This window comes from Chiloscyllium plagiosum, unplaced genomic scaffold (assembly GCF_037043375.1).
Source record: "Chiloscyllium plagiosum isolate Xiang-an unplaced genomic scaffold, Cpla_swu_hap1 HiC_scaffold_29, whole genome shotgun sequence".
In the NCBI taxonomy this organism is placed as follows: Eukaryota; Metazoa; Chordata; class Chondrichthyes; order Orectolobiformes; family Hemiscylliidae; genus Chiloscyllium; species Chiloscyllium plagiosum.
The window spans coordinates 42,028,400-42,054,156 of NW_028270167.1; the positions used below are offsets into that span (position 1 = coordinate 42,028,400).

The window sequence follows — 25,757 nt, forward strand, 5'->3', positions numbered from 1 at the left end:
CGGTGAGAGTAGAGTCAGATACATTAGGGACATTTAAGTGACTCTTGGACAGGCACATGGAAGATAATACAACAAAGGGGATGTAGGTTAGTCTGATCTTCGAGGAGGATAAATGGCCTGTGCTGCACTGTTCTATGTTCGAACTCATATGGTTGAATTTAGCAAACTGAAGCCCATCTCCAATTCCTTTAACTGTGTATTCAGTACTCCCCACACAAGTTTTGCACTCCTTTTCTGATTCGCATAGAGCATCTCAGTAATTCAGTCAAAGGTTGCTTGCTTGTTTGCTTTGAGTGTTTAATACACGAACACGTGTCCATGCATCACCCACCTGTGCCACCTGAACCACCTGGAGTTGAATGTGCTGAGGCTGCTGCCCCTGAACTGGTTGGATGTGTTGAGAGACAGGAATGTATTGCACACGGTGATAATCTCCTTGAGGTGGGCGGTAATCTGTTGTCAGTGTCTGTGACAGCTCGCTCATCGCCTGAGTCAGCAGATCAGTTGTCTATGTGAAACAGAAAACAGAATTAGTCTGTTTAATTTCATGATTCAAAGTTTACTGGGAAACCCTTTCAGTTTGGAGGAAATTAAATTTGTAAATGCAATCTAATTGAATCCAGAGGTTGCCAGATCACCCAGCTGTTTTCAGACAAGGTTCTCCCTTGTGGACCTATCTACAAGTCACAGTTAGAAAGGTAAGAGCAGCAAAATTTCAGGTGGGCCTGTTTGGCTCAGACCTGAAGTGAGCGTGATTGTTCTGAATAAGGGCCACTGGACTTGAAACATTAACTCTTCATTTCCTTCACAGATGTTGCCAGATCTGCTGCGTTTTTGCAGCAATTTCAGTTTTTGTAGCTCAATGGAACCGGTCTGAGGAGAATTGCCCTGTTTTCATTAAAGGTGCAAATTATTCATGTGACAACCCAGATATCAAAGATTGGTTGAAAGCAACTGGTAAACAGGAAGGTCTTAATATAGCGACATGCTGTTCAAATGAACGAATAGGTTTGAGGTGACTGGATGTTTAGTTTGAATGTTTAGATTAGATTTTTTTTTAGTTTAGATTAGATTACATTACAGTGTGGAAACAGGCCCTTCAGCCCAACAAGCCCACACCGACCCGCCGAAGCGCAACCCACCTATACCCCTGCATTTACCCCTTACCTAACACTACGGGCAATTTAGCATGGCCAATTCACCTGACCTGCACATCTTTGGACAGTGGGAGGAAACCGGAGCACCTGGAGGAAACCCACGCAGACACGGGGAGAACGTGCAAACTCCACACAGTCAGTCGCCTGAGGCAGGAACTGAACCCGGGTCTCAGGCGCTGTGAGGCAGCAGTGCTAACCACTGTGCCACCGTGCCGCCCACCTGGGACATTACTGAGGGCTCTGGTTGCAGGTTCTGTGCTGCATTTGTATTTTTCTCACAGACACAAGTAGAGAGAGAAAGAGAGGAAAAGTGCCTGGAAGGAGCTGAGACAAGTAGCATAGGGCTATTGGAAAGAAGCTGATATTGGGATTTCAGAGTTACTGAGTGAAGTCAGGGCTGGGGCATCCACAATCATGAGACACTGCATGAGGGCGACCTGAGCAAATGCTATTGGGATGGCCACAAGAAATCTTATGTCTTGGAGAATAGCAGAAACACAGAAATACATTAATTTGGTCACAACTGAAGGATAGCTCAAAGTCCTATTAATGTGCAGGAAAACTCTTGGATGTAATTGAAAACAGAACTGGAAGTTTAGTAAATTTAAGTGTCCTTATTTTGTTTAATTTTTGTACAGTAAGTTTTTCTTTAAATATGGAATCTTGTGGCAAAGTCTTTCAGTTAATAACGAAGTTCAAATTTATTTTTGAAAATTAAATGCCTTCTTGAGCTCATAACCATCATTACACCATGTTAAAATATCACCCACTTGCACTCAGCGTGAGTGACATCAGACAGCTGTACTGAGCACGAGCAACTATCTGCAGTTGTTCAGACAGTTTGCAGTAACCCAGTTAGTTGTACTGAACATGAACAGCATTGCTGGGCTTCACCAATATTAGTGAGTAAGCAGCCTTAAAAAGTAAGCGAATTCAATCTAATTTTGCTCACAGCTGTTAATGCATGCATTTCAAACATATTAAAATTGCCTCCCTGCTATCTGCTGGGTTATTGTTCTTGCAGGCAGTGGTCTGCCCAAATAGACAGGCAGGTGACACACCGAGTATAATCAAGCACTCCTGAGGGTGGGAACAGACACAGTTGAACCTTGTTCTGTCTTTGCCTGAGAGCTATACAAGCACACTTTCTCAGAGGGATACTGAGAAATAGGCTCTCCTAACACTTTTGTTTTAAAACTACCTCTTAACTCTGCACATAGAGACTAATTATAGCACACCAGTTAACTCTGGGGTTGAAGTAAGATAAAGAACTATGGATGCTAAAGATCTGAAATAAAAACAGGAATTGCCAGAGAAACTCAACAAATCTGGTATAATCTGTGGAGAGAGTGCAAAGTTAATGTTTCGAGTTCAATGACCCTTCTTCAGATCTGCCAGACCTGCTGAGTTTCTCCAGTAATTTCTGTTTCTGTTTTGACCCTGGGACTGATTGGCCAAAAGCTTTGACTGCTGGACTGTCATGGGGACAGACTTGGATTTTAACCCAGCCAGGACCTGGCAATGCAGCTGATTAGTTAAATTTATTCCTAATGATTTGGATTAATTTCCAGCCGAAATCTTTGAGGTGCTTGTTTTACCACATACTTGTGTATCAAGTCTTTTTAAGAATTCTTGGTTCCTTCAGGAGATCAAAATAGCTCAGGTTTACAAATGATGTCAAAACAAAAAAGGAAATCACTGCACAATACTAGGCAGTACCTATCAAAGGTTCTTGTACTTGACAAGTCTGATTTGGAGAATCCCACCCAATGTCACTTAGAGTCATAGAGATGTACAGCATGGAAACAGACCCTTCGGTCTAACCTGTGCATGCCGACCAGATATCCCAACCCAATCTAGTTCCACCTGCCGGCAACCAGCCATATCCCTCCAAACCCTTCCTATTCATATATCCATCCAAATGCCTCTTAAATGTTGCAATTGTACCAGCCTCTACCACATCCTCTGACAGCTCATTCCATACACGTACCACCCTCTGCATGAAAAAGTTGCCCCTTAGGTCTCTTTTATATCTTTCCCCCCCTCACCCTAAACCTATGCCCTCTAGCTCTGGATTCCCTGACCCCAGGGAAAAGACTTTGCCTATTTATCCTATCCATGCCCCTCATAATTTTATAAACCTCTATAAGGGAAAACAGCTTGCATCCAAATCATTTATGTAAATGACAAAAAGTAGAGGGCCCAGCACCAATCCTGTGGCACTCCACTGGTCACAGGCATCCAGTCTGAAAAACAACCCTCCACAACCACTCACTGTCTTCTACCTTTGACCCAGTTCTGTATCCAAATGGCTAGTTCTTACACTCACTGAAAGATGAACAAACTGTCTCTGTGTCCCCCTTTATCTGTCTCTGTGTTTAACTGCTGACATTTCTTCCCTGCCTCACTCTGCTTCTCTGTCTACATCTCTCTGTCCCTTTGTCTTCCTCTCTGTTTGTTTGATGGTCAATGTCTCTCTCTGTCCTTGCATCTCCCCGCTCGTCTCTCTCTCTCTGTCTTTGCATCTCCTTGCCTGTTTTTCTCTCTCTCTCTCTCTCTCACACACACACACACTCTTTCTCTCTGTCCTTGCATCTCCCTGCCCGTCTCTCTCTTTCTCTCTGTCCTTGCATCTCCCTGCCTGTCTTTCTCTCTGTCCTCGCCCCTCCCTGCCCGAGTCTCTCTTTCTGTCTTCACCTCTCCCTGCCCGTACTCTCTCAATATAGCTCACACTCACAGACATTCTGTGAATACTCTGGTAATTTCCGAGTAGCAGTTAAAGACTTGCATCTCGTTCTCACCACAATTGTGTCCCCAGCAGAACCATCAGTGTTCACGACAGTTGGTGCTGCACTAATCACAGTGGCTACAATCGGTGTTTGTGCAGGAAGTGTCTGAAGTGCATTCGGATTCTCTTGTAGAACATCTGTATGTTTTTTGCGGATATGTTGCACCATTTTTGCCTGGAGACAGGATAAACACAGTTACTCAGAACAGACATCACGTCTTCATTTACTTTCACTCTCATCAGCTCTCACACTGTACACGTGATCTTCTCCTGTGCAGGCAGAGGTACAAAGGCACACCTCCAACGAGCGCCATGTCCCCTGCATGTCAGCAATGCCAATGCTGTGCTTTATCTGAAAGATGTCAAGATGCTACCTGAAAACTCAGCAGGATATATGAAAAAAATCCTACGGCATATTTGAAGGGAAGAAGAAGACTTCTCCCAGTGTTATGGCGAACAGTTTTGTCTCAAATGAAATGACACAAAAGTATCACAAAACCCAGAGATTTAGAGTCATAGAGGTTTGACAGCACTGAAAAAGGAGCCCATTATGTCTATGTCGGGGTTTGAAGGCAGCAGCAGCATGGGGTGGCACGGTGGTCTAGTGGTTAGCATTGCTGCCTCACAGCGCCGGGGACCAGGGTTCGAATCCAGCCTTGGGTGACTGTCTGTGTGGAGTTTGCACGTACTCCCCGTGTTTGCGTGGGTTTCCTCCAGGTGCTCCAGTTTCTTCCTACGGTCGAAAGATGTGTAGGTTTGGTGAATTGGCCATGCGAAAATTGCCCATAGTGTTCAGTGATGTGTAGGTTAGGTGCATTAGTCAGGGGTACATGTTGGATAATAGGGTAGGGGGAATGGATTTGGTTGGGACACTCTTTGGAGGGTCAGTGTGGACTTGTTGGGCTGAAGGGCCTGTTTCCACACTGTAGGGATTTTATGATATCGGCAGCGAGAGCAGGCCTTTCATATAATGGTGGCAGCCTCCCAGCCAACCCGGTGATCGGACGCGGCAGTATCAGCGGCTGCAACAACACAGCTCCTTCCAGCAAGTGGGGGCAGTGGTTGAAAATCTCTACTGGTGATTTTGGGATGGGAATGGCATCGTCAGCGGCAACAAGAATGCAGCTTTTCCCAGCGATTTTGTGTGATTTGCAGGCTGATTTGGATTCTAGGCCGTGGATTGGCCAAGCTGCCTGCATCAGATGCTGAACATTTCAAGCCCCTTTTGTGATATAAGACTTTAGACTTTAAGATCCGGGTGTTTTCTTACTTATTGGGTCTTCTTAAAACTTTTTCTGTTTTTTGAGTATCTGGTTTCCTGACCAAGATTGCGCCAGAGAATACCGACTTTGTACATTTTCACTGTGCTCGTGTATTCCTATACTTAAGTGCATGTGACAATAAAATCTTCAAGTCCAAGATGGTAACAGAGTAGGGCTCCCATGCCAGAGCTCATCTGCTCTGACCACTTTTCTTTTTCTTTCTTTGTTTTTCTTTTTTTTAAAACTTACTTACCTCGTCCTGAGCTTGGAAGACATCTGCAGTGGTGAGAGCATAGCACACAGACCACAAGCAGATCCAGGGCATCGACTTTGAGCAGTTTTGAGCTGGGCCCAGGACGCAGAGCCCAGCAGGCCCAGAACGCAGAGCCCAGCAGGCCCAGAACGCAGAGCCCAGCAGGCCCAGAGTGTGGAGCTTGGGCAGTTTTGAGCTGGGCCCAGGAAATGGACCTCGACCGGGTCCCTACTTCCTTTTCCAGTGCAAGCACAGGTCCTGGAATCAGTAGTTGCTACATCCGCAGAGAAAACACAAAGGATGGCACCGGAGGACTGGTGACTTCATTGTTGGTTGGGTCCAGTGCTAGCAGCAGTGAAGTGGTGGTGGAAGGACATCACAGCAACATCGATGAGGTGGGCCCAACAGCTCTGACATTGGCTGGTCTGGAGCAGGTGCTCAGAGGCAGTGCAGAGGAGTATCGGCCCAGCGGAGCTTCCAAGCTCCAGATGGAGCCTAAGAATCGGCAACTTCACTGTTGGTTTGAGTCCAGTATAGATGGCAGCAAAAGGTTGACTGGTGGATGGTGGTGCAGACATGGTTGATGATGATGATAAGCTGGCTCAGGACTGATGGACTCTCCTTAAGCTGCATCTTTCTTTCTTTCTTTTCCCTTATTCTTAAATTATTCAAAATGACATCATATTGTGGTGAGAAATGAAAGCTTTTCACTGTATTTTATTGTATTCTTACTGTACATGTGACAATAAAAAGGAGCAATAAAATCTATTGCTCTGACATAACAAAATGATGAAAATGCCAGTAAAAAGAGAAAGAAAGCTTGAAAAGGTCAGCAGGTAACCTTTCAAACTGATCCTTTCAATCAAAACACCCAAGAACCTCAATCTCAGAGACCATCACCAAGTGTCTCCAGCACAACTTACAGAACACTCACCTTGCTGCTGTACTGTTTACAGCAATGTGGACAGCAAACAGGGAGAGTGGCGATGGTGCCTTTTAACTGTGTGTGTGTGCTCAGCATTGGATCAGGCTCCCCTGGGGCCGCAGGTCGCAGTTTACGGATACTTGGGGGAAGTTCAGCCCCCGGGTGATTCTTCAGGATATGGGCTTTACGCTTACTGGCACTCTTGTACACCTAGTACACAAACATAAAGACTTCAATAAAAACTATTACAGGTACAAGGCAAAGTGTCCTAAACATTTCTTCTATAACATTCAGTCCTGAGCACAGGAGCAGGGCTCAGTCCACATGAGACCGGACACATTAACGTACAGTAGTCATTGCTGCTCTATTTCCACCTTGCCACAGCTGCTTGTCACAGCACTATCAGCAGTTACATCTTTATGTTCTTACCTTGTCACAGTACTGGCAGTAATAGTCCCTGTTTGGTTTAATGATAGGCAATGTTAACTCTGGCACATCATCTATTCTGATATCTGGGTGTCTTTTTGACAAATGATTCACCTGGAAAACAGAAGAAGCATCATGAGAAAAGCTTCACTCTTATCATACTCTGAGCTGAACATATAAGCACATCTGTCCACATCCTCTTTGGGCTAGTTCTAACATTCAAGAATGCACTATCCAAGCAATGACGATAAGAAATTATAAAAAGTTGTGTACACAGCCTAGGCCATCACAGAAGCCAACCTCCCATCCATGGGCTCCATTTGCATTTCTCATTGCCGTGCAATGGCTGCCAACATTAAAGACCTCTCCCCAGTAAAGACCTGTTCCAACCTCTTCCATCAGGTAGAAGATACGGATCAACAGGTTCAAGAACAGCTTCTTCCCTGCTGTGACGAGACTGCTGGATGGACCTCTCTAACTTCAAATAATGCTGATCTTGCTAATGTTGATCTTGCTTTTTGCACTTTCATAAACTTGTGTTGCTCGCTCTGCCTATGATTTGTCTGTCCTTGTTTGCTGTGATCTGCCTGTGCTGCTCGCAAAACAAAGCTTTTCACTGTACTTAGATACACGTGACTACAATAAATCAAATCAGAAAAATCAAATCCAAACAAGTGCTCCCTGGTAAACTTTGTTTTCCATTTTATGGACATTATTCAGTTATTTTCCATTGGATAATGAGCTCAAAGAAACCTGCAAACGCTGAAAATCTGATGTGGGAAGTGCTTCAGATAAGCAGGTCAGTCTGTACCCACAGAGAGAGGACAATTTATGGCATCTGTGTACGTAGGATTGATTGCTCTGTTTAAAAAGAATGTATGATTTAAAATAGGAGGATAATAAAATGCAACCCAGATGTATCTTATGAATTTGAAGTCAGGACTATTCTAACCATGCACAATGATTTGCTTTATCTAATATCTTTATGTGATGCAGTTTCACCCTCCAGAAGGACTTGTCTGCCATCTTCCCCATGACAATGGTTCGAATTACAGGCTCATCAAAAGTATGAGTTACCTCTGCATCACATTCATCTTAAAGAAATGCATCAAAGTTTCACATCACCAATTCAGTTGGAGTGCAGCCGTTCTGTCTCAGTGACCTTCCTCAAACAGAGACATAATGGCTTAATTTGAATTTAGGTTGCTGGTGTCAGCTCAGATAACTGACAAGTTCCTGCTTCTCTCTAAAAACTGAATGAATGAAACTTGAACAGCCACATCATTGCATGTGGCTGCAGCTTTCAACATATCACTGAAAGAATAATTCATTCTCCTCAGACCCATCTTTGGGGTCGTGTGTGTAGCTGCTGGCTGTGTCTGTTGAGATGCTTAACATCAGAGCGATCTGGTTACAATGGTACAGTAACAATACCAGCCTACACCTCTGTGGTCCAATCTCGACTGATTTTCATCTAGGGGATGAAAGATTCTTCTGTTTGCAAGGGAATGAATTGAAATGAACTTGGGCATTCTCAATCCAATTCCCAACATCAATGGTCATGAAACTAGTTTTTATTGCACAGCAACTGTCCACTCATTAATGGCTTGGTGGACCTCCTATACAGCAGGCAGTTGCAAGAGGGCTAGGCAGGGCAAGCTCAATTAGAATGCAGATGGGCAGGAAACTTTGACTGAACTCTCCATTTGGAGAAAAACACCAGCATAGGTTTGTGTATCAATCAACCTGTTCAAGTGTTGTAGCACTGCTCACCAAATGTACTTAACCCAACTTCAAACAGCTAAAGCTAACAATGGGCGATGAACAAAAAGAAAACTCCAGATCGCATTAACATCGCTCACAGAGGAGTCCCAAGATTCATTACATCAATTTCGAAACAAAATGATCAATTAGATAGTGGAAAGGCAGGGTCCTGAAATATTGTCTCTTCAAGGAGATCAAGATATAGATGATAACCGAGGAAATAATGTGAAACGAACACTAGTTCCAAAATCTAATTCCTATCATCCACTCCCTCAACTAACTCTCCTCCCAATGCACCTCAAGAATGTTCTTCCAAAATCCCCTCCCCTTTCCATGTCAGTACACAAAATGGTAAACCTGGCCCTTTATCTCCTCTCTCCTCACCATCCAAGGGTCCAAACTCTCTTCCATGTGAAATAGCAAGGAACATCTACCTCTTCTAATTTAGTAGATGCTGTTCACAGTATAGTCTGCTCTACATCTGGAGACTAAACAGAGATCAGATAACTGCTTTGTGGAAGCTTTCAATCTGCAATCCTGACTCTCAACTTCTGGTTGTCCATTGTTTTACCTCTGCTGCCTTATGCTTACGCTGATCTCTCTGAATTCACCCTCCTGCAATGTTCCAACAAAGCTCAAGGAACAACACCTCACCTTACACCATTTCAATACTCAACATTTGAATTAAACAAACACAGGCTAGAACCTCTACTCCCATTTTAGTTCTCTCTGCGCATGTTGGTAACTGCTTTGTTTTCCCTTTCTTTGTTCTCTAATGGCAGCAGTTCATCATTCTGTCTTTCACACATCCTCTCAACAGATCTTTTGTTCTGAAGTATTCACAAATGTTGCCAGATCTCACTAGCACTTTGTTTTCATTTCAGATCTTCAGCATCCGCAGTTCTTTGTTTTATCATTGGTTACTTGTCGCATTATGTCCTTGCTGCCTTGCACCATCATGCATCATTACTCTCTTCACAGCATCACAGACCTTCCATTTTGGTCTTTCCCAAGCTTTCTCTCTACATCCTGCAATTGCTGAGAGTGTATGACACAGCTGATGGAAGGTCACAGGTCTATTAGTATTGGTCTCTTTCACTACAGATGCTGCCAGACTTGATGAGGACATAGAACATAGAACATAGAAGAATACAGCGCAGTACAGGCCCTTGGGCCCTCGATGTTGCGCCGATCCAAGCCCACCTAAACTACACTAACCCACTATCCTCCATATACCTATCCAATGCCCTCTTAAATGCCCATAAAGAGGGAGAGTCCACCACTGTTACTGGCAGGGATTTCCACCATATGCTGTTTTTATTTCAGATTTCCAGCAGATTCTCTGCTACAGCGTTCAACTTCTTTTTTCCATTCCATGCTGCCTTACTTTGCTATTTAAGAGTCATAGTCATACAGACTATGGCAACAGACCCTTCAGCCCAACTTGTCCATGCCAACCAGGATTCCGAAACTAAACTAGTCCCATTTGCCTACAAATCGATGTTTTGGGCAAAAGCCCTTCATCAGGAATGCAGCTGAGAGCACAGGGGGTGGTGAGATAAATGGGAGGGGCTTGGGGCAGGGAGGAAGATAGCTGAGAGTGTGATAGGTAGGTGGAGGTGGGGATGAAGGTGATAGGTCAGAAAGGAGTGTGGAGTGGATAAGTGGAAAGGAAGATGGACAGGTAGGACAGGTCATGAGGGCAGTGCTGAGTTTGAAGTTTGGAACTGGACTATGGCAACAGACCCTTCAGCCCAACTTGTCCATGCCAACCAGGATTCCGAAACTAAACTAGTCCCATTTGCCTACATTTGGCCCATATTCTGCTAAACCCTTTCTATCCATGTATCTGTCCAAATGTATTTTAAATGTTGGAATTGTACTTGCCTCAACCGCTACTTCCTTTGATAGCTCGTTCCATATGTGCACCAACCTCTGTGTGAAAGATTTGCCTGGGGTCCCTTTTAAATCTTTCCCCTCTCAGCTTAAACCCAACCCCTCTAGTTTTGGACTCCCCTACCCTGGGGAAACACCTCGGCTCATCAACTTATCTCACCCTCATAAGGTCACCACTCAGCCTCCTAAGCTTCAACCTCCCCTTATAATTCAAAACCTCCAGCCTCGATTAATCTTTTTGTGCCCTTTCCAGGTGAATAAAATCCTTCCTACAAAGGGGCAACCAGAATTGGATGCAGTACTCCAAATGTGGGCCTACCAATGTCTTAAACACCTGTAACATGGCATCCCAACTCCTGTACCCAGTGCTCTATGGCAAGCATGCCAAATACCTCTTCACCACCCTATTTATCTGTGATATGACTTTTCACAAACTCTGTACCCACAGATCTCTCTGTTCAACAATATTACCCAGGGTCCTACCATTAACTTTATAAGGTGAAAGTGAGACTGCAGATCCTGGAGATTAGAGTCAAGTGTGTGGTGCTGGAAAATGACAGCAGGTCAGGCAGCATCCAAGGAGCAGGCGAATCGATGTTTTGGGCAAAAGCCCTTCATCAGGAATGCAGCTGAGAGCTCAGGGGGTGGTGAGATAAATGGGAGGGGCTTGGGGCAGGGAGGAAGATAGCTGAGAGTGTGATAGGTAGGTGGAGGTGGGGATGAAGGTGATAGGTCAGAAAGGAGTGTGGAGTGGATAAGTGGAAAGGAAGATGGACAGGTAGGACAGGTCATGAGGGCAGTGCTGAGTTTGAAGTTTGGAACTGGGTTAAGGTGGGTGGAGGGGAGATGAGGAAACTGGTGAAATCACATTGATGCCATGGGGTTGGAGGGTCCTGAGGTGGAAGATGAGGTGTTCTTCCTCCAGGCATCAGGTGGTTAGGGAATGGCAATGGAGGAGGCCCAGCACATGCTTGACCTTGGCAGAATAGAAGAGGGAGTTGAAGTGTTCGACCACATGACGGTGGGGTTGGTTGGTGTAGATGTCCCAGAGATGTTCCCTGAAGCGCTCTGCAAGTAGGGAGACAGGACGCCTACTTCCCCTCCCACTTCGCCAAGGACATGCAGGTCCTGGGCCTCCTCTATCGCCACTCCCTAACCACCCGACGTCTGGAGGAAGAACGCCTCATCTTCTACCTTGGGACCTTCCAACCCAATGGCATCAATGTGAATTTCACCAGTTTCTTCATTTCTCCTCTCCCCATCTTATCCCAGTTCCAATCTTCCAACTCAGCACTGCCCTCATGACCTGTCCTGCCTGTCCATCTTCCTTCCCCCCAATCTGCTCCACCCTCCTCTCCGACTTATCACCTTCACCCCCACCTCCATCGATCTACTGCCCTCTCAACTACTTTCCCTCCAGCCCCACTCCCCTCCCATTTATCTCACCACCCTCTCAGTTTATTCCTGATGAAGGGCTTTTGCCCAAAACATCGATTCCCCTGCTCTTTGGATGCTGTCTGACCTGCTATGCTTTTCCAGCACCACGCTCTCAACATTAACTTTATAAGTCCTGCCCTGATTTATTTTACCAAAATGGTTTTACCAAGACCTTGCATTTATCCCAATTAAATTCCATCTGCCCACTTGGCCCACTGGCCCAGTTGATCAAGATCCCATTGTACTCTTATATAGCCGACTTCACTGTCCACTATGCCAGATTTTGGTATCATTGGCAAACTTGCTAACCATGCCTCCTATATTCCCATCCAAACTACTTATAGAAATGACAAACCACAGTGGACCCAGCATTGATCCTTGTGGCATGCTGCTGGTCACAGGCCTCCAGTCTGAACAACAATCCTGTACATCACTCTCTGTCCCCTACCATTAAGCCATTTTTGTATCCATTTGGTTAACTCTCTCTGGAGAGTTTAAGTCTTGTGTGGCACATAAAAACACTAGGAGCAGGAGTAAGCAATTCAGTTTCTGAGCCTGATCCACCATTTAATTCAATCACAGTTGATCTTATCTCAGCCCTACCTCCACTCTTCTGCCCAGTTCTCTATTACCTGTTAACCCTCTACTAATTAAAAATCCTACCATCTCCTCTTTAAATTTATTCAATGACACTTGAGGAGAAATTAGTGACCCTCACTCACTACCCTTGCATCCATCGCACTCTGGGATAGTGAATTCGACAGATTCATGAATGTTTGAGAGAAGTAATTTCTCCTCATCTGTGTTTTAAATCTGCTACGCATTATCCTAAAAATATGATCTATCATTCTAGATTGGTCGACGTGAGGAAACATCCTAAGTCTACTTTGACAAACCCCTTTAGCACCTCATAAACTTCAATTAGATTTCCTCTAGTTCTTCTAAACTCCTGACAGTAAAGGCCTAAACTGCTCCATCTCAAAACCCTCATCTCTGGCATCAATCTAATGAACCTTCTTTGAACTGTCTCCAATGCAAATGCATCTCTCCTTAAGTAAGGGGGCGTGACACTCCAGGTCAGTCTTACTAGTACCTTGCACAGTTCCAACAACACTTCCCTACTTTTATACACTATTCCAGCATCAAAAGATTTGCCAAAACGCGATTATATATCCACAAAACTATTAACAGTGTGTGTTAGTTCTCCTGAGAATCTACAATGTACTGTAGTCTGTAGGCTCTCCTTCCCAGAGATCACGCCATTGCCTCCACATCTCCTTTATCAGGGACTTCATACACACTAAATGTTAAACTTTCTTGTCTGTTCTTTACATATGGCCAATATTTACACAGCAGTGACACTTGTATAAAATATATCGCAAAAATATGACCAGTTTCTGTTGATTGAAACTAAACTGGCAGAATTCTGAAGTCTGAACAGGTTAACTCCCAATATTAGCATCTAGATGAATTCCCCAAACGGAACAAACTAAGTAACAATCTAATGACACAAGACGTAGCAACAGGCATCATGTTACACAGGTTCACACAGCAAAGCCCAACTGAATATTTCAACGGTACTGACCAGCATCCCACGTCTCCGGAAACCCATCATACAGGCTCGGCACTTGAACATGAAGCTCTCATAATCAGTGGAAGGGATCTTGGGTTTGAAAGGCTTGGACTTGTGGATGCGGCCGGCATTCTTGGCCTCCCGTTCAGGATTGTGCATCCGTTGCATGTGCTCTTTCAACTTGTCCTTCCTCTACCAAAAGAAAGAGACAGAACACTGAGGTCAATGCACAAGACAAATAGATGGATGTTTAATGTTCTTGTCAGCTGGCATTTCATTTCAACTCAGTGTGAGAAATTAAGGAACTTTGAGCAATGCTGAATAATTAATTTGTACTCTTCATCCTGGAGACGACATGTGAAGGGTTACTGACCAGGGCTCAAGCAAAATATTCTTCAAAGGGAGTTTATTGAGTAGGGCTGGAGGTTGTTGTGACATCATAGGCTTACCGACTCTATTAAAATAAGCCAAATATTGATAAAAGGCCTGAATCACTGAGAAAAGATACACTCAGATCATGTGATCCATTTGTAATTTTCGGAGCTCCTATCACAACCATTAAGCCTAGTGCCCCGTCTGCCCCCGCTAATTTCTGTTTGCCATGTGTGTCCGCCTTGTTGCACAGCCATATTGCATGCGTCTCTAAGAACCACTGCTTGCATATGGCCTCTGCTCGCTGCACAGCAGATTCCAGTTTTCTACTCCTTGTTACACTCACCGTATTTAGAGAAACCTTTGCATAGAACCATTAATAATGCTCCAGGCTTTCAGTTTAAAGAGCACCACAAGACCACAATAAATAACTTGGATAACTACATCTGGAATAAAAAGCTTGCATCAATAATGGAGACCATGCAGCACACTGGGTTCACTAATCTTTCTTGGGAAAATAAATCTGCTGTCCTTCTCTGTCTGGCTAAAACATGACTCCAGAGACAAATCAACTGCCTAGTTCCTCCCCATCAAATGGCCGAGCAAGCCACAGAGTTATCTAGGAATGGATAATGAATGCCAGTGATGCTCATTTCCTGTAAATGATTTAAAAAGAGGGAAGAGGTGAGCAAAAACTATCTGGGATGATGTATAAATGAAGGTGAATCTGGAGATGGATAAGAGGGCAAAGAATTCATGAGTGAGCGAAAGTAGGTTGACAGCAGTCGAATCATGTCTGGTTTCATTAGGGATTGGACTGGTGGGTGATAAAAGGGATAGACAGAGGCTGTCCACAGTAAAGTCTTTGAATCTGTTAATGGTTAATTAATAAAAGTTGGATTAATGGGAGATGTTCAAGAAAAAGAAAATTAAATTGCTACTAATTTATACTCCCAAGAAGCAAGACCAAGACCGACAAAAAAGGTCACAATTGAATGAAAAGATCAAAGACAACATAAATAACAAAGACACATAGGGCAGTGGTTAGCACTGCTGCCTCACCACCAGGGGATGCAGCTTCAATTCCAGCCTCGGGCGACTGGCTGTGTAGAGTTTGCACATTCTCCCCGTGGCTGCGTGGGTTTCGTCCAGGTGTTCCAGTTTCCTCCCACAGCCCAAACATGTGCAGATTAGGTTGCCTGGTTATGCTAAATTATGTCCAAAGATGTGCAGGATAGGTGGATTAGCTATGGGCAATGCAGGGCTACAGCGATAGGGAGGATGGGTTACTCTTAGGAGGGTCAGTGTGAACTAGACAGGCTAAATGGCCTGCTTCCACACTGCAGGGATGTTATTGTAAAAGAACGGGCATACAAAATTGAAAAATAAAAGCAAAGAAAATGGCAAATTGAATTAAATGGGTCCAATGTCCTTTATTGTTCTTTTTAAGAGCTCGAGTGCAGGAAAAGAAAACTTAGACGTGTCCATGTGAACAGAATAAGTTCTATCAGGAGACAGAGTATGCTCAGAAGTAATGTAGGTCAATAATGTGTTCATGCAGCTAAATGCCATATTCCTATTCCTGGTGTCAAAAAAAATGACAATGAGAAATGAGGAGGAACCAGCACGGGAGAATGACAAGGGTGAGGAACAAGGTGATGGAAGGAACTTGAAATGGCCATGGCAATGCGAAATAGTCAGGAATTCTCTTTCCAACTGCAAGGAGAGCTTGGAAAGGCAGGATACTGTAAGTTAGAAGGAAATGCATAACAACTCAAAAACAAAACGTATAATTATACAACTAATTTTCCAGGAGAGGGAGCCAAATAATAAGATGTCACAGACAGATTGCACACCATCACTTCTTATAAGCAATATTATATAAATGTTGATCCATGAAATGTATTGTTATCAGGTGCAAGTATCCCTTCCAATCCAGTCAAAACCAAATTGCTCCTTTGCCAGTCCATTCCACTCTCAAAGCTTGCCCTATTCTTCAACTTGGTTCATAATTTCATGGGAAAACCCTGCTGATGCCTGTCATTGTCTGGTCATGATAACCTTAGAACTTAGACATGCTTACTTTGTGAGATTTGATTTTCGCCAAACATCTTGCACCAGTATCTTAACCTCCGATTTATTTCAAGAAAGCTATGAGAAGCATGAATATTGTAATTTGACCAAAGAACAACATCATTCTAAGTGGTCTCAGACTGAAGGGACACGAAGCAATTAACAGTTTTTCAACATGAAAGTTTCAATGTAGCAGTCAAATAATATATTGGATGCCAAATGTAATAACCCTGCTCCCCTCATCACAACACAGAATTTACTGTGGATCACCATACACACAAACACATAGAACAGTCAGAGTCGTGTACAGTATTTGGATTCACTTACTTTGAACTGTTTGCCACATGTGGAACAGAGGAAATCTTTGCGGTCCGAATGTCTCAGCATGTGTAGTCGGAGCTTGTCTGGCCGGCAGAAGGCTTTGTCACATTCTGTACATTGGTAAACCTTCTCAGAATGGAAGCTGCGAATATGCTTCTTTATCTGCTCATTGAAAAATTTCAAAACTGTATTAAAAATAAATATCTTGTTATAGAGACCGCTGAGGAGTGAAAGTAACAGAACCATGACTGTTCACTAACACAAGACAGTACACACAGTCAGTGATAGTAAGGGAAACAATTTACTGTTCCTACACTTCAGATTTGAAAGGAAAATTTTTTTAAAAACACTGAAGAAAAGAAAGAGTGAGACCTAGATCCAATCACTTCTATCCTCACTTTCTCCCAACACCCTCTCCATTCCCTGCAACCAGGTCCATTCCTTACCAAACCCCTCCTATACTTACCTCATCACACCTACTCTTCTCATGATTTCTTGTCTCATTTCTCCTGCCTCTAGTTTAACTGATACAGCTCATCAATTCTAAAACAGCCATCAATCGTGAGAAACATCTTCCTGACTATTTCCAGGTCATGTCGACTGTGTTAAAGTCACAGCTCACCACAGCTTCCCTGAAGATCACTTTTTGTCAGGATCTTGAAACTGTGGAACTCTGACCTCATCAACCTTTCTCTTCTGTCCATAACCTGCTAGTTTTGAAAATTACGCAGTGCTCAATTACACTTCACAGAGTTACCCTCTCTTCCTCCTTCTGGTTTAATTTTTTGTTACCCATTAGCTTTTCGAATTTGGAAAAATAGCTTCAGTTTCATTATTTAAAAGCTCTCATCAGGTGTTCAGGCTTATTTCCACAAAAGTAAATAGTTTTAGCTGATGAGCTTCTTCAGAAAGCTGATGGTTTTTAAATTAACCTCATTAATCGGACCTGCGTGTCCTTGGCGGAGTGGGAGGGGGAGTTAAAGTGTTCAGCCACGGGGCAGTTGGGTTGGTTGTCCCAAAGGTGTTCTCTGAAACGTTCTGCAAGTAGGCGGCCTGTCTCCCCAATGTAGAGGAGGCCACATCGGGTGCAGCGGATGCAGTAAATGATGTGTGTGGAAGCGCAGGTGAATTTGTTACAGATATGGAAGGATCCCTTGGGGCCTTGGAGGGAAGAGGTGTGGGCGCAAGTTTTGCATTTCTTGCGGTTGCAGGGGAAGGTGCCGGGAGTGGACGTTGGGTTGGTGGGGGCTGTGGACCTGACGAGGGAGTTGCGGAGAGAGTGGTCTTTCCGGAACGCTGATAGGGGAGGGGAGGGAAATATATCCTTGGTGGTGGGGTCCGTTTGGAGGTGGCGGAAATGACGAAGGATGATACGATGTATCTGGAGGTTGGTGGGGTGGTAGGTGAGGACCAGTGGGATTCTGTCCTGGTGGCGATTGGAGGGGCAGGGTTCAAGGGCGGAGGAGCAGGAAGTGGAGGAGATGTGGTGGAGAGCATCACCAACCACGTCTGAGCATCTGCAGTCCTCACTTTCTACAAGTTATGCTGTAGCTGTATAGAACTTTAGTTAGGCCACACTTGGAATATTATGTACAGTTCTTGTCACTACACTACCAGAAAGATGTGGATGCTTTGAAGAAGGTACAGAAAAGGTTTCCTTGTATTCCGAAATGGCTAGAAAGAACTGTTTGTTCAGTCTATGGATTCTTCTGTAAATGAAGAACAGTAGAGGTCCTTTACAGGTCTGTGAGAGAGTTGTCCTGAGCTGGGGTAGGTCGAGCTGCAGGGAGTGTAGGTACCGGCGCATGGCTGCAAGCGTGGAGCGGAGGATCCGGAGGGAGGTAAAAGGTTTACCAGGATGTTGCCTGGTATGGGGATTTTAGCAATGAAGAAAATTTGGATAGATTGGTTTTGTTTTCACTGGAACACAGAAGGTTGAGGGGCGACCTGACAGAAGTTTGTAAGATTGCGAATGGCATGGACAGAATGGAAAGTATGAGGTTTTTTCCCAGTGTGGAGAGGGCAATTACTGGGGGACACGGGTTCAAGTTGTGGCAGAGGGGTGTTAAAAGACATATGCAAGGCAAGTTTTGCACACAAAGGGTGGTGAGTGCGTGGAACATGCTGCCAGAGGAAGTGGTGGACACACAAAAGCAGCATTCACAAAGCATCTGCGTGAATAAATGAATAGGAAGGGGAGTAGTTGGATATGGATCCTAAGTGAAGGCAGTTTTAGTATGGAAGGGCAAAATGAGCTGATGCAGGTTTGGAGGGCTGAAAGGGCTATTCCTGTGCTGTGTTGTTCTCTGTTGGAAAAAGGTAAAAAGAACAAGTGGGCATAGATTTAAAGTAATGTGCAAATAAAGCAAGGAAGTAATACTTTTTCACTTGTTGAGTAGTTAGGGTACAGAATGTATTGCCTGGAAACGTGGTGGAGGCAGGTTCAATTGAGGCATTTAATTGGATGATTATTTGGATCAAAATGGTGTGCAGGGATATTGAGAAAAGGTAGGAGATTGGCAGTAGGTAATAGAACCAATGCAGGTAAAGTGGGCTGAATGGCCTCTGCCATAACAATTCTGTAATCCACCTGAATAGATAGAGTGGATGGTCTTCAGAGGTTCGATACAGACTCGATGGGCTGAATGGTCTCTTTCTCCACCACTGGGCTTCTAGGGATTGTATGAAGAGATGGAAATGTGTTGCTGGAAAAGCGCAGCAGGTCAGGCAGCATCTAGGGAACAGGAGAATCGACGTTTCGGGCATTAGCCCTTCTTCAGGAATCGCCTGTTCCCTAGATGCTGCCTGACCTGCTGCGCTTTTCCAGCAACACATTTCCATCTCTGATCTCCAGCATCTGCAGACCTCACTTTCTCCTCAGGGATTGTATGAAGCCAATCCTAAAACCTTCATAACCTGCATGGTTCAGTGCTACACTAGGGTGCAAGCATCCAATGAAGTATCAGGAGAGAAAATTTTTAATCCTCCAATTTCAAAATAGAATTGAAGTCGGGTAATCGATATGCACATATAAATTCAGGCATACTCCCTACTTGAGTCTTGAGCAGGATCAATGGACATGGAAAGCAGGATGCCGGATTTTATCACTTTGTGAATGCATTCAGGTTGCAACCTAAATTATTCCGCAAATCATGTGAAAGTACCATGGAGTACAAAAAGGAGCTCACCACAACCATCTCCAGGGCGATAAATGCTGGCTGTGTCAGCCTGACGCACATTCCAAAATCATTTCTACAAAAGCTCTGCTGCAAAGGATATAATTCTGAGAATTCATATCTAAAGGTTTGAGTAAAGATTTGTAGCTCAGGTGCCAGTTGCCGTGGACGTGGGTATGATCGCCGAGCTGGGAAGTTGATTTGCAGATGTTTCATCCCTTGTCCAGGTGACATCTTCAGTGCTTTGGAGCCTCCTGTGAAGCGCTGCTGTACTGTGTCTTCTGGAATTTATTTGGTTCCGTTCCTGTTGCTTCCGGTAGTTCATTGTCGTGGCTGGTATATTGGGTCTAGGTTGATGTGTTTGTTGATCAAGTCTGTGGATGAGTACCTTGGTTCGAGAAATTCTCTGGCTATCCAGCTGTCCAGCTAACCAACAGCAGAGAAGACAACATGGCAGACACCTGGGTAAGAAACCTCTCCAATAGGCAGCTCACATTCACATAAAAAAAAATCATACTAGCAAAGAGACTCAACTATAACCACAGAGATGCAAAAACTACAGACTTCCTAATTCTTCCTACAACAGCAAACACTCGAACACACACGAGAAGTGCATTAGGATCCTATTCAAAAGGGCAACAACACACTGCAACACCCCTGGCTTTTTCACAGAATCCCTACAGTGTGGAAAGTGGCCATTTGGCCCAACAAATCCACACCGACCCTCTGAAAAGTATGTCACCCACACCCATTCTCCTACACTATTACTTTACATTTACCCCTGACTAATGCACCTAACCTACACATCCCTGAACACTATGGGCAATTTAACATGGCCAATTCACCTGACCTGCACACCTTTGGACTGTGGGAGGAAACCCATGTGGACATGGGAAGAATGTGCAAGCTTCACACAGATAGTCGCCTGAGATTGGAATGGAATCCAGATCCCTGACACTGTGAGGCAACAGTGTTAACCACTGAGCCACCGTGCCACCCATGCAAAGAGAAGAATACCTCTTCAGAGTCTTCACCAAGAACTGATACTCCCGCAACTTCATCCGCAGATGCCTAGCAAACAATGTGACAAGGACATGCCACAACCCAACTCACTCGCAACGCTACCTTATATAAAAACAATCATCTCGGAACCAACAGCCAGACTTCTCTGACCGCGTGGATTCATGACAGCCCGTAAACCGACAGCCCGTAAACCAACAGCCACGGTCAGCCAACAACTCACCAGGACAAAAGATCCTATACCCATCACTGCAAGACTAATGTAATTTACAGGATTCCATGCAAAGACTGCATGAAACACTATATAGGGCATTGTTAGATGACTAACAATCTGCATCCACGGACACCAACGAGCCACTAAATGCCATAACCAGCTGTCCCTAGAAGCCATACACATAGATTACAAGGACCACAAATTTGACTGGGACAACATGACGATCATGCGACAAGCCAAACAGAGGACAGCCAGAGCATTTCTCGAAGCACGGCATCATACAGAGATTTCACCAACAAGCACATAGCCTAGACCCAATATACCAGCCACTGCAGCAGAATACTAGAACTGGCAACCTGAAGCAGCAGGAACGGAACTAACAGGAGGCTCCAAAGCACTGAGGATGTCACCTAGACAGGGGATGAAACGTCTGCAAATCAACTTTCCAGCTCGGTGAGCATACCCACACCACAGCAATTCATCTCTAGAATCATTGTTTTCATGTTACCCTGGGCTCCATGTTTTGCCAGAGGACAATGACAAGTAATGAATAAAATTGTAATCAAACTCCAAAAGCAGTACTGGATAAATAAACCAAAAGTCTGTAGTTTTTGATCTTTGCTCTTCAAGAACTGAGAGCAACCAATGGAGCAGGTTTTCATAGCTGCCTTTGCAGCTGAAAGTGTTTAATGAGTAGACACTGTCCCTGCAATAAGTTAACTGTAATTGCATATTAAGTATGATGAATTAGTTAAGGCAGTGAGTATCTGATTCACAGTCACAAAGTCCAAAGGACAATCCGTCACATGAGGTGCCAATTTAATTGTGCTTTTGTTGCACTTAAAATAAAATCAGATATATGTTGATGTAAAGATGAGTTATTTACCTTCATGACCAATTGTTGGAAATCGAGTTTGTCTGTACAGAAAAGTTTGTACCACTGGGGAGATGAAACACAGATTGGGCAACTGCTTCACGAAACATCTACATTCTGTCTGCAAAAATAGTCCCAGGTGTCCGTATGTCTGCCACTTCAACACGTTACCATGTTCCCTGGACGACATGTCTATCTTGGGATTGCTGCAGTGTTCCAGCGAAACTCAGCACAAGCTAGAAGAACAGCATGTCATTTTTCCTTTGGGGACCCTGCAGCCTTTAGGACTCAACATCAAATTCAAAACTTTTAGGGCCTGAGGACTTTCTTCCATGTCCGTCCCCCACCTCCACATACCAGGCTGTGTCATCACATGTGCCACTTTCACCACAAGCAACCTAGTGGCTCCCATGAGCAACTTCTCCTTCTTCCTGGCTCACCATGAGCTATTCCTGTGACTGCCCAACTGCTGTTCTCTCTCTCTCTCTCTCGTCTCCATCTCTACCTTCCCCCCCAGCCCTCATCCCCAATTTTCAGCATATATACCAACTTTTCTAGCTGCAATCAGTTATGAAAAAGGAACACTAGATTAGATTACTTACAGTGTGGAAACAGGCCCTTTGGCCCAACAAGTCCACACCGACCCACCGAAGCGCAACCCACCCAGACCCATTCCCCTACATTTACCCCTGCCCCTAATACTACAGGCAATTTAGCATGGCCAATTCCCCTAACCTGCACATTTTTGGACTGAGAGAGGAAACCACAGCACCCGGAGGAAACCCACGCAGACACGGGGAAAATGTGCAAACTCCACACAGTCAGTCGTCTGAGGTGGGAATTGAACCCGGGTCTCTGGCGCTGTGAGGCAGCAGTGCTAACCACTGTGCCACCGTGCCGCCCACTAGATCTGAAACATTAACTCTGTTTCTCTTTCCAGAGATTCTGTCATACCTCCTCAGTTTCTCAAGACACTTCTGTTTTTATTTCAGATTTCCAGTGTCCGCCGTTCTGTAAATTTTTTAATTTTAAGCTTGTATCATTCCCTGAACTGCATCAGGAATTACATTAATACTACCTGTTGCAAAACTGTAAATATGAATGAATTATTGTTATTTTTGATCCACCCCAAATTCAGGAACTGGAGTAATACAAGAGAATAAAAACAAGCAGGATTTGACCTGTCTAACACAACTTTATCCAACTAACGGCAGGAACCTTATTACATGAAACAAACACCTTACACATATTCCTTGCTCCATTTATCTTTACATTTTGTCCTCCTACTTAACTGAGATTTTTCTTTTCTGATTAAATTAAGGAACCAATATATTCAAAGTCTGTTCTTCATTAAATTGCCATACAGAGGAAAATGGGTTCTTGTCAGAGTGATAGGAAGTGGAATTCGGTAAACAATTTGCAACCCAGCAATCCACTTGCTGCAGTGCAGCTGAGATTGACGGGGCTGGATGCTGAACACTGTACCAGCAAACCACTTGACCCATACACAGCAGGCAAGGAGCTGGTTTCAAGTAATTTAGATGCAGGTTGCTGATCAATTCCAGTAAGCCAGTGACACTCTGAAACTTTTACTTATATCTCACACTGGGTTACACTCTGGTCATTTTCAAGTGTACTCTGATATGCTCTTTAGATATCAGATCTTACAGCCTTTGTAACAAACACCCCATTATATACTTTAACTACATGACACCTACTTGCTTCAGGTTACAGCCTAACATTTTTTTTTTTACAGTTGAGGAGACAAAAACAAATGGTAATAACAGACAATCAAGTTAGAAATAATGTTAGGAGCTTAAAGTAATGAATATTAGAAAAGAGCATGCAATAGAAAGTGAACAAGAGACTGAAAAATAATGGATGCTGTGAGCCAGAACAGAGCAGTAGAAGTCAAAGTGTCAAGGTAGAGGAAAGCAGTGTGTTATTAATTGGGAGTATTCCTCTTCCCTCTCCAAACGAGGAAGCAGGAAATTAAAAACTTCCATCAGATACGTGTAATAGCAAGTTAATTAATAATGAATATTACCACAAACAGGTCTAGAAACCTTAATTAAAATGAATAATTTAAACATGATAGACTCCAAGACAATGAACAAAGATTTTTAGAATCCTTCATATATAGCTGGGACATATCAGTTCAGTACCATGTGAGAACTTCATAGCACTTCATGTGTTTTGGGGTTCCACATATACAGGGAGCGCTTCCAGTTGCTTGAATTCCAGCTCAGGATTTATGAGTTTGGGAGACAGCTGGAGTTACTGCAGAGCATCAGGAAGAATGAGAGTTTCCTGGAATGTAATGCTCCACAGACAGCAGGAGTTCATTTTAGTAGACAGGTATTCATCTGCAAAAACAGGAAAAGAGAAAGTGCAAAAGCCTTTGGGGTGATGAGTCACTGTCAACAGGCACTCAGCGTTGGAGACTACTGGAAGTGACAACATCTTGATGGATTACAATCCAGGTTATGGCACCAATCAGCAAGGGGCTATACAGAAGGGAACATAAAAGAGCAGAAGTAGCATTTTTAAATGCCATTACATAGTTAAGGAAACAGACAAGCATCACTGGGACCCATGCATATTGTGCTGCTTCCCTGATGGCAGGATGAAGGGCATTACATAAAAGATGCAAAACACTATGAAAAGGAGTAAGTCAAAAGCTGTGCTACAAATCAACATAGAGGGGACAGATACAAGGTAAGATTTCAGGAGATAGAGAGGAAGTTAAAATGCAGAAAACTAAAAATAATTATCTCTGGATTACTACCATTCTCCATGTTTACTGACATGGAGTAGAAACGGAAGAGAGGAGAGTTAATGCATGGCGTGAAGCTTGGAGCAGGACCTTCAGATAATTGATGGATTGGGGCAAGTTCTGGGGCAAGAAGCACCAATTGAAAAGGGATGGATTTCACCTCAGCATGGTCACTTCCATGCTGAGATGCTTCAAACCAAATTAAAGGGAGAAATGTCAGCAGCAGACAACAACAGAAGACATAATGAGGTGCATAAAGTGAAAGAGCGTTGCATAGTATGACAGAAGGAATTCATACCATAAAAATAGGAATAAATGAAGGAGAACTTGAAGAAATGCAAAGACAAGCTATAAACGCACAAAGTGTGTGAATAAGGCTGGCAAGCTACAAGCACAAATGTGGGAATATATATCATGGAAATAATGAAAACACTAAAAATACTGAGGCCCAGGATTTTAACATTCAAGTATTTATAAATGACAAAAAGAAGGAACAAAGGGAGGTGAGTAGCAGTCCTGATTAGGGAAGATATTGTTAGGGATGTAAAAAAAGATATCCTTGAGGAGGAAAGGACAGAATCCATTTGGTTTGAGTGGAGAAACAACAAAGATAAGACCATGTCAATGGGGACATCTGTAGTCATCCAATCTGGCAGAGAGTGCTAAAGGACTGAGTTTTTGCCAAGTCAGGCCAACTCCAGAGGACTGCAACAAATGATGACCAGGTGCAGACATTATGGGCTGAACAGCCTCCTTTTGCACCATAACAATTCTATAGGACTACAGAAGGAAGTCTTGCATTCACTTCCAATGGATCCCAGTTCTTTGAGTAGTTGAGAGGATGTGAATCACACAACTAGAAAGCATTAATTCAGCAGGGCCATTTTTTTAGTTCAAACTCTCCCACTGTCAATGTTCCAAAGGCTTTCACCATGCAATCACAGAAGGTGCAACACTTGTCATTTACTTTCACCCTCCGCATTATTCATGGTCCCAGACAAACCTTCGGGATAAAACAGCAATTTACCTGAATTTCATTCAATTTAGTCCACTATATTTGCTGCTCATAAAGTGGCCTTCTCTACATTGATGAAGCACAGACTGGGTGACCACTTTGTGGAATATCTGTGTTCTGTCTGCTAAAATGACCCTGAGCTTCCACTTGCTTGCTGTTGCAGAGTTCGGTAGAATAATTGTAGATTGGCAAGCAGGAAGTTAGAATGTGGTGGTGGTGTGTAAAATTGTAAAATGGGGAAAATATTGCATGGTCCCTTTAAAAGATAGGACTTTTTTCCATGTTTAGAGATTAAAAACGTATGTCTGTGAACAACAGCTCCAGGGGTCTGGAGGTGTACAGAGAGCACTTGAACTGAAACATTTGTATTGAAAGTCCATACAGTTAGCAGGCCAGGACAACAATTTAGCCAATCAATTAAAACAAACACTTAAG

The 25,757-nt window shown here is 43.8% G+C and overlaps 1 protein-coding gene across 12 annotated transcripts in view; it reads right to left on the reverse strand.

Moving 5' to 3' along the window:
• prdm10 (PR domain containing 10) overlaps positions 1–25,757 on the reverse strand; it is a 241,471-nt gene that overhangs the window by 41,646 nt on the left and 174,068 nt on the right. For all 12 annotated transcript variants that reach the window (XM_087976537.1, XM_087976536.1, XM_087976538.1 and 9 more), the window contains 6 exons: positions 16,254–16,409; positions 13,494–13,673; positions 6,815–6,925; positions 6,395–6,595; positions 3,959–4,120; positions 332–508 (listed from right to left, as the gene is read on the reverse strand). In XM_087976537.1, coding sequence (XP_087832663.1) covers positions 332–508; positions 3,959–4,120; positions 6,395–6,595; positions 6,815–6,925; positions 13,494–13,673; positions 16,254–16,409 — 987 coding nt within the window. The remainder of the gene's footprint in view (positions 1–331; positions 509–3,958; positions 4,121–6,394; positions 6,596–6,814; positions 6,926–13,493; positions 13,674–16,253; positions 16,410–25,757) is intronic.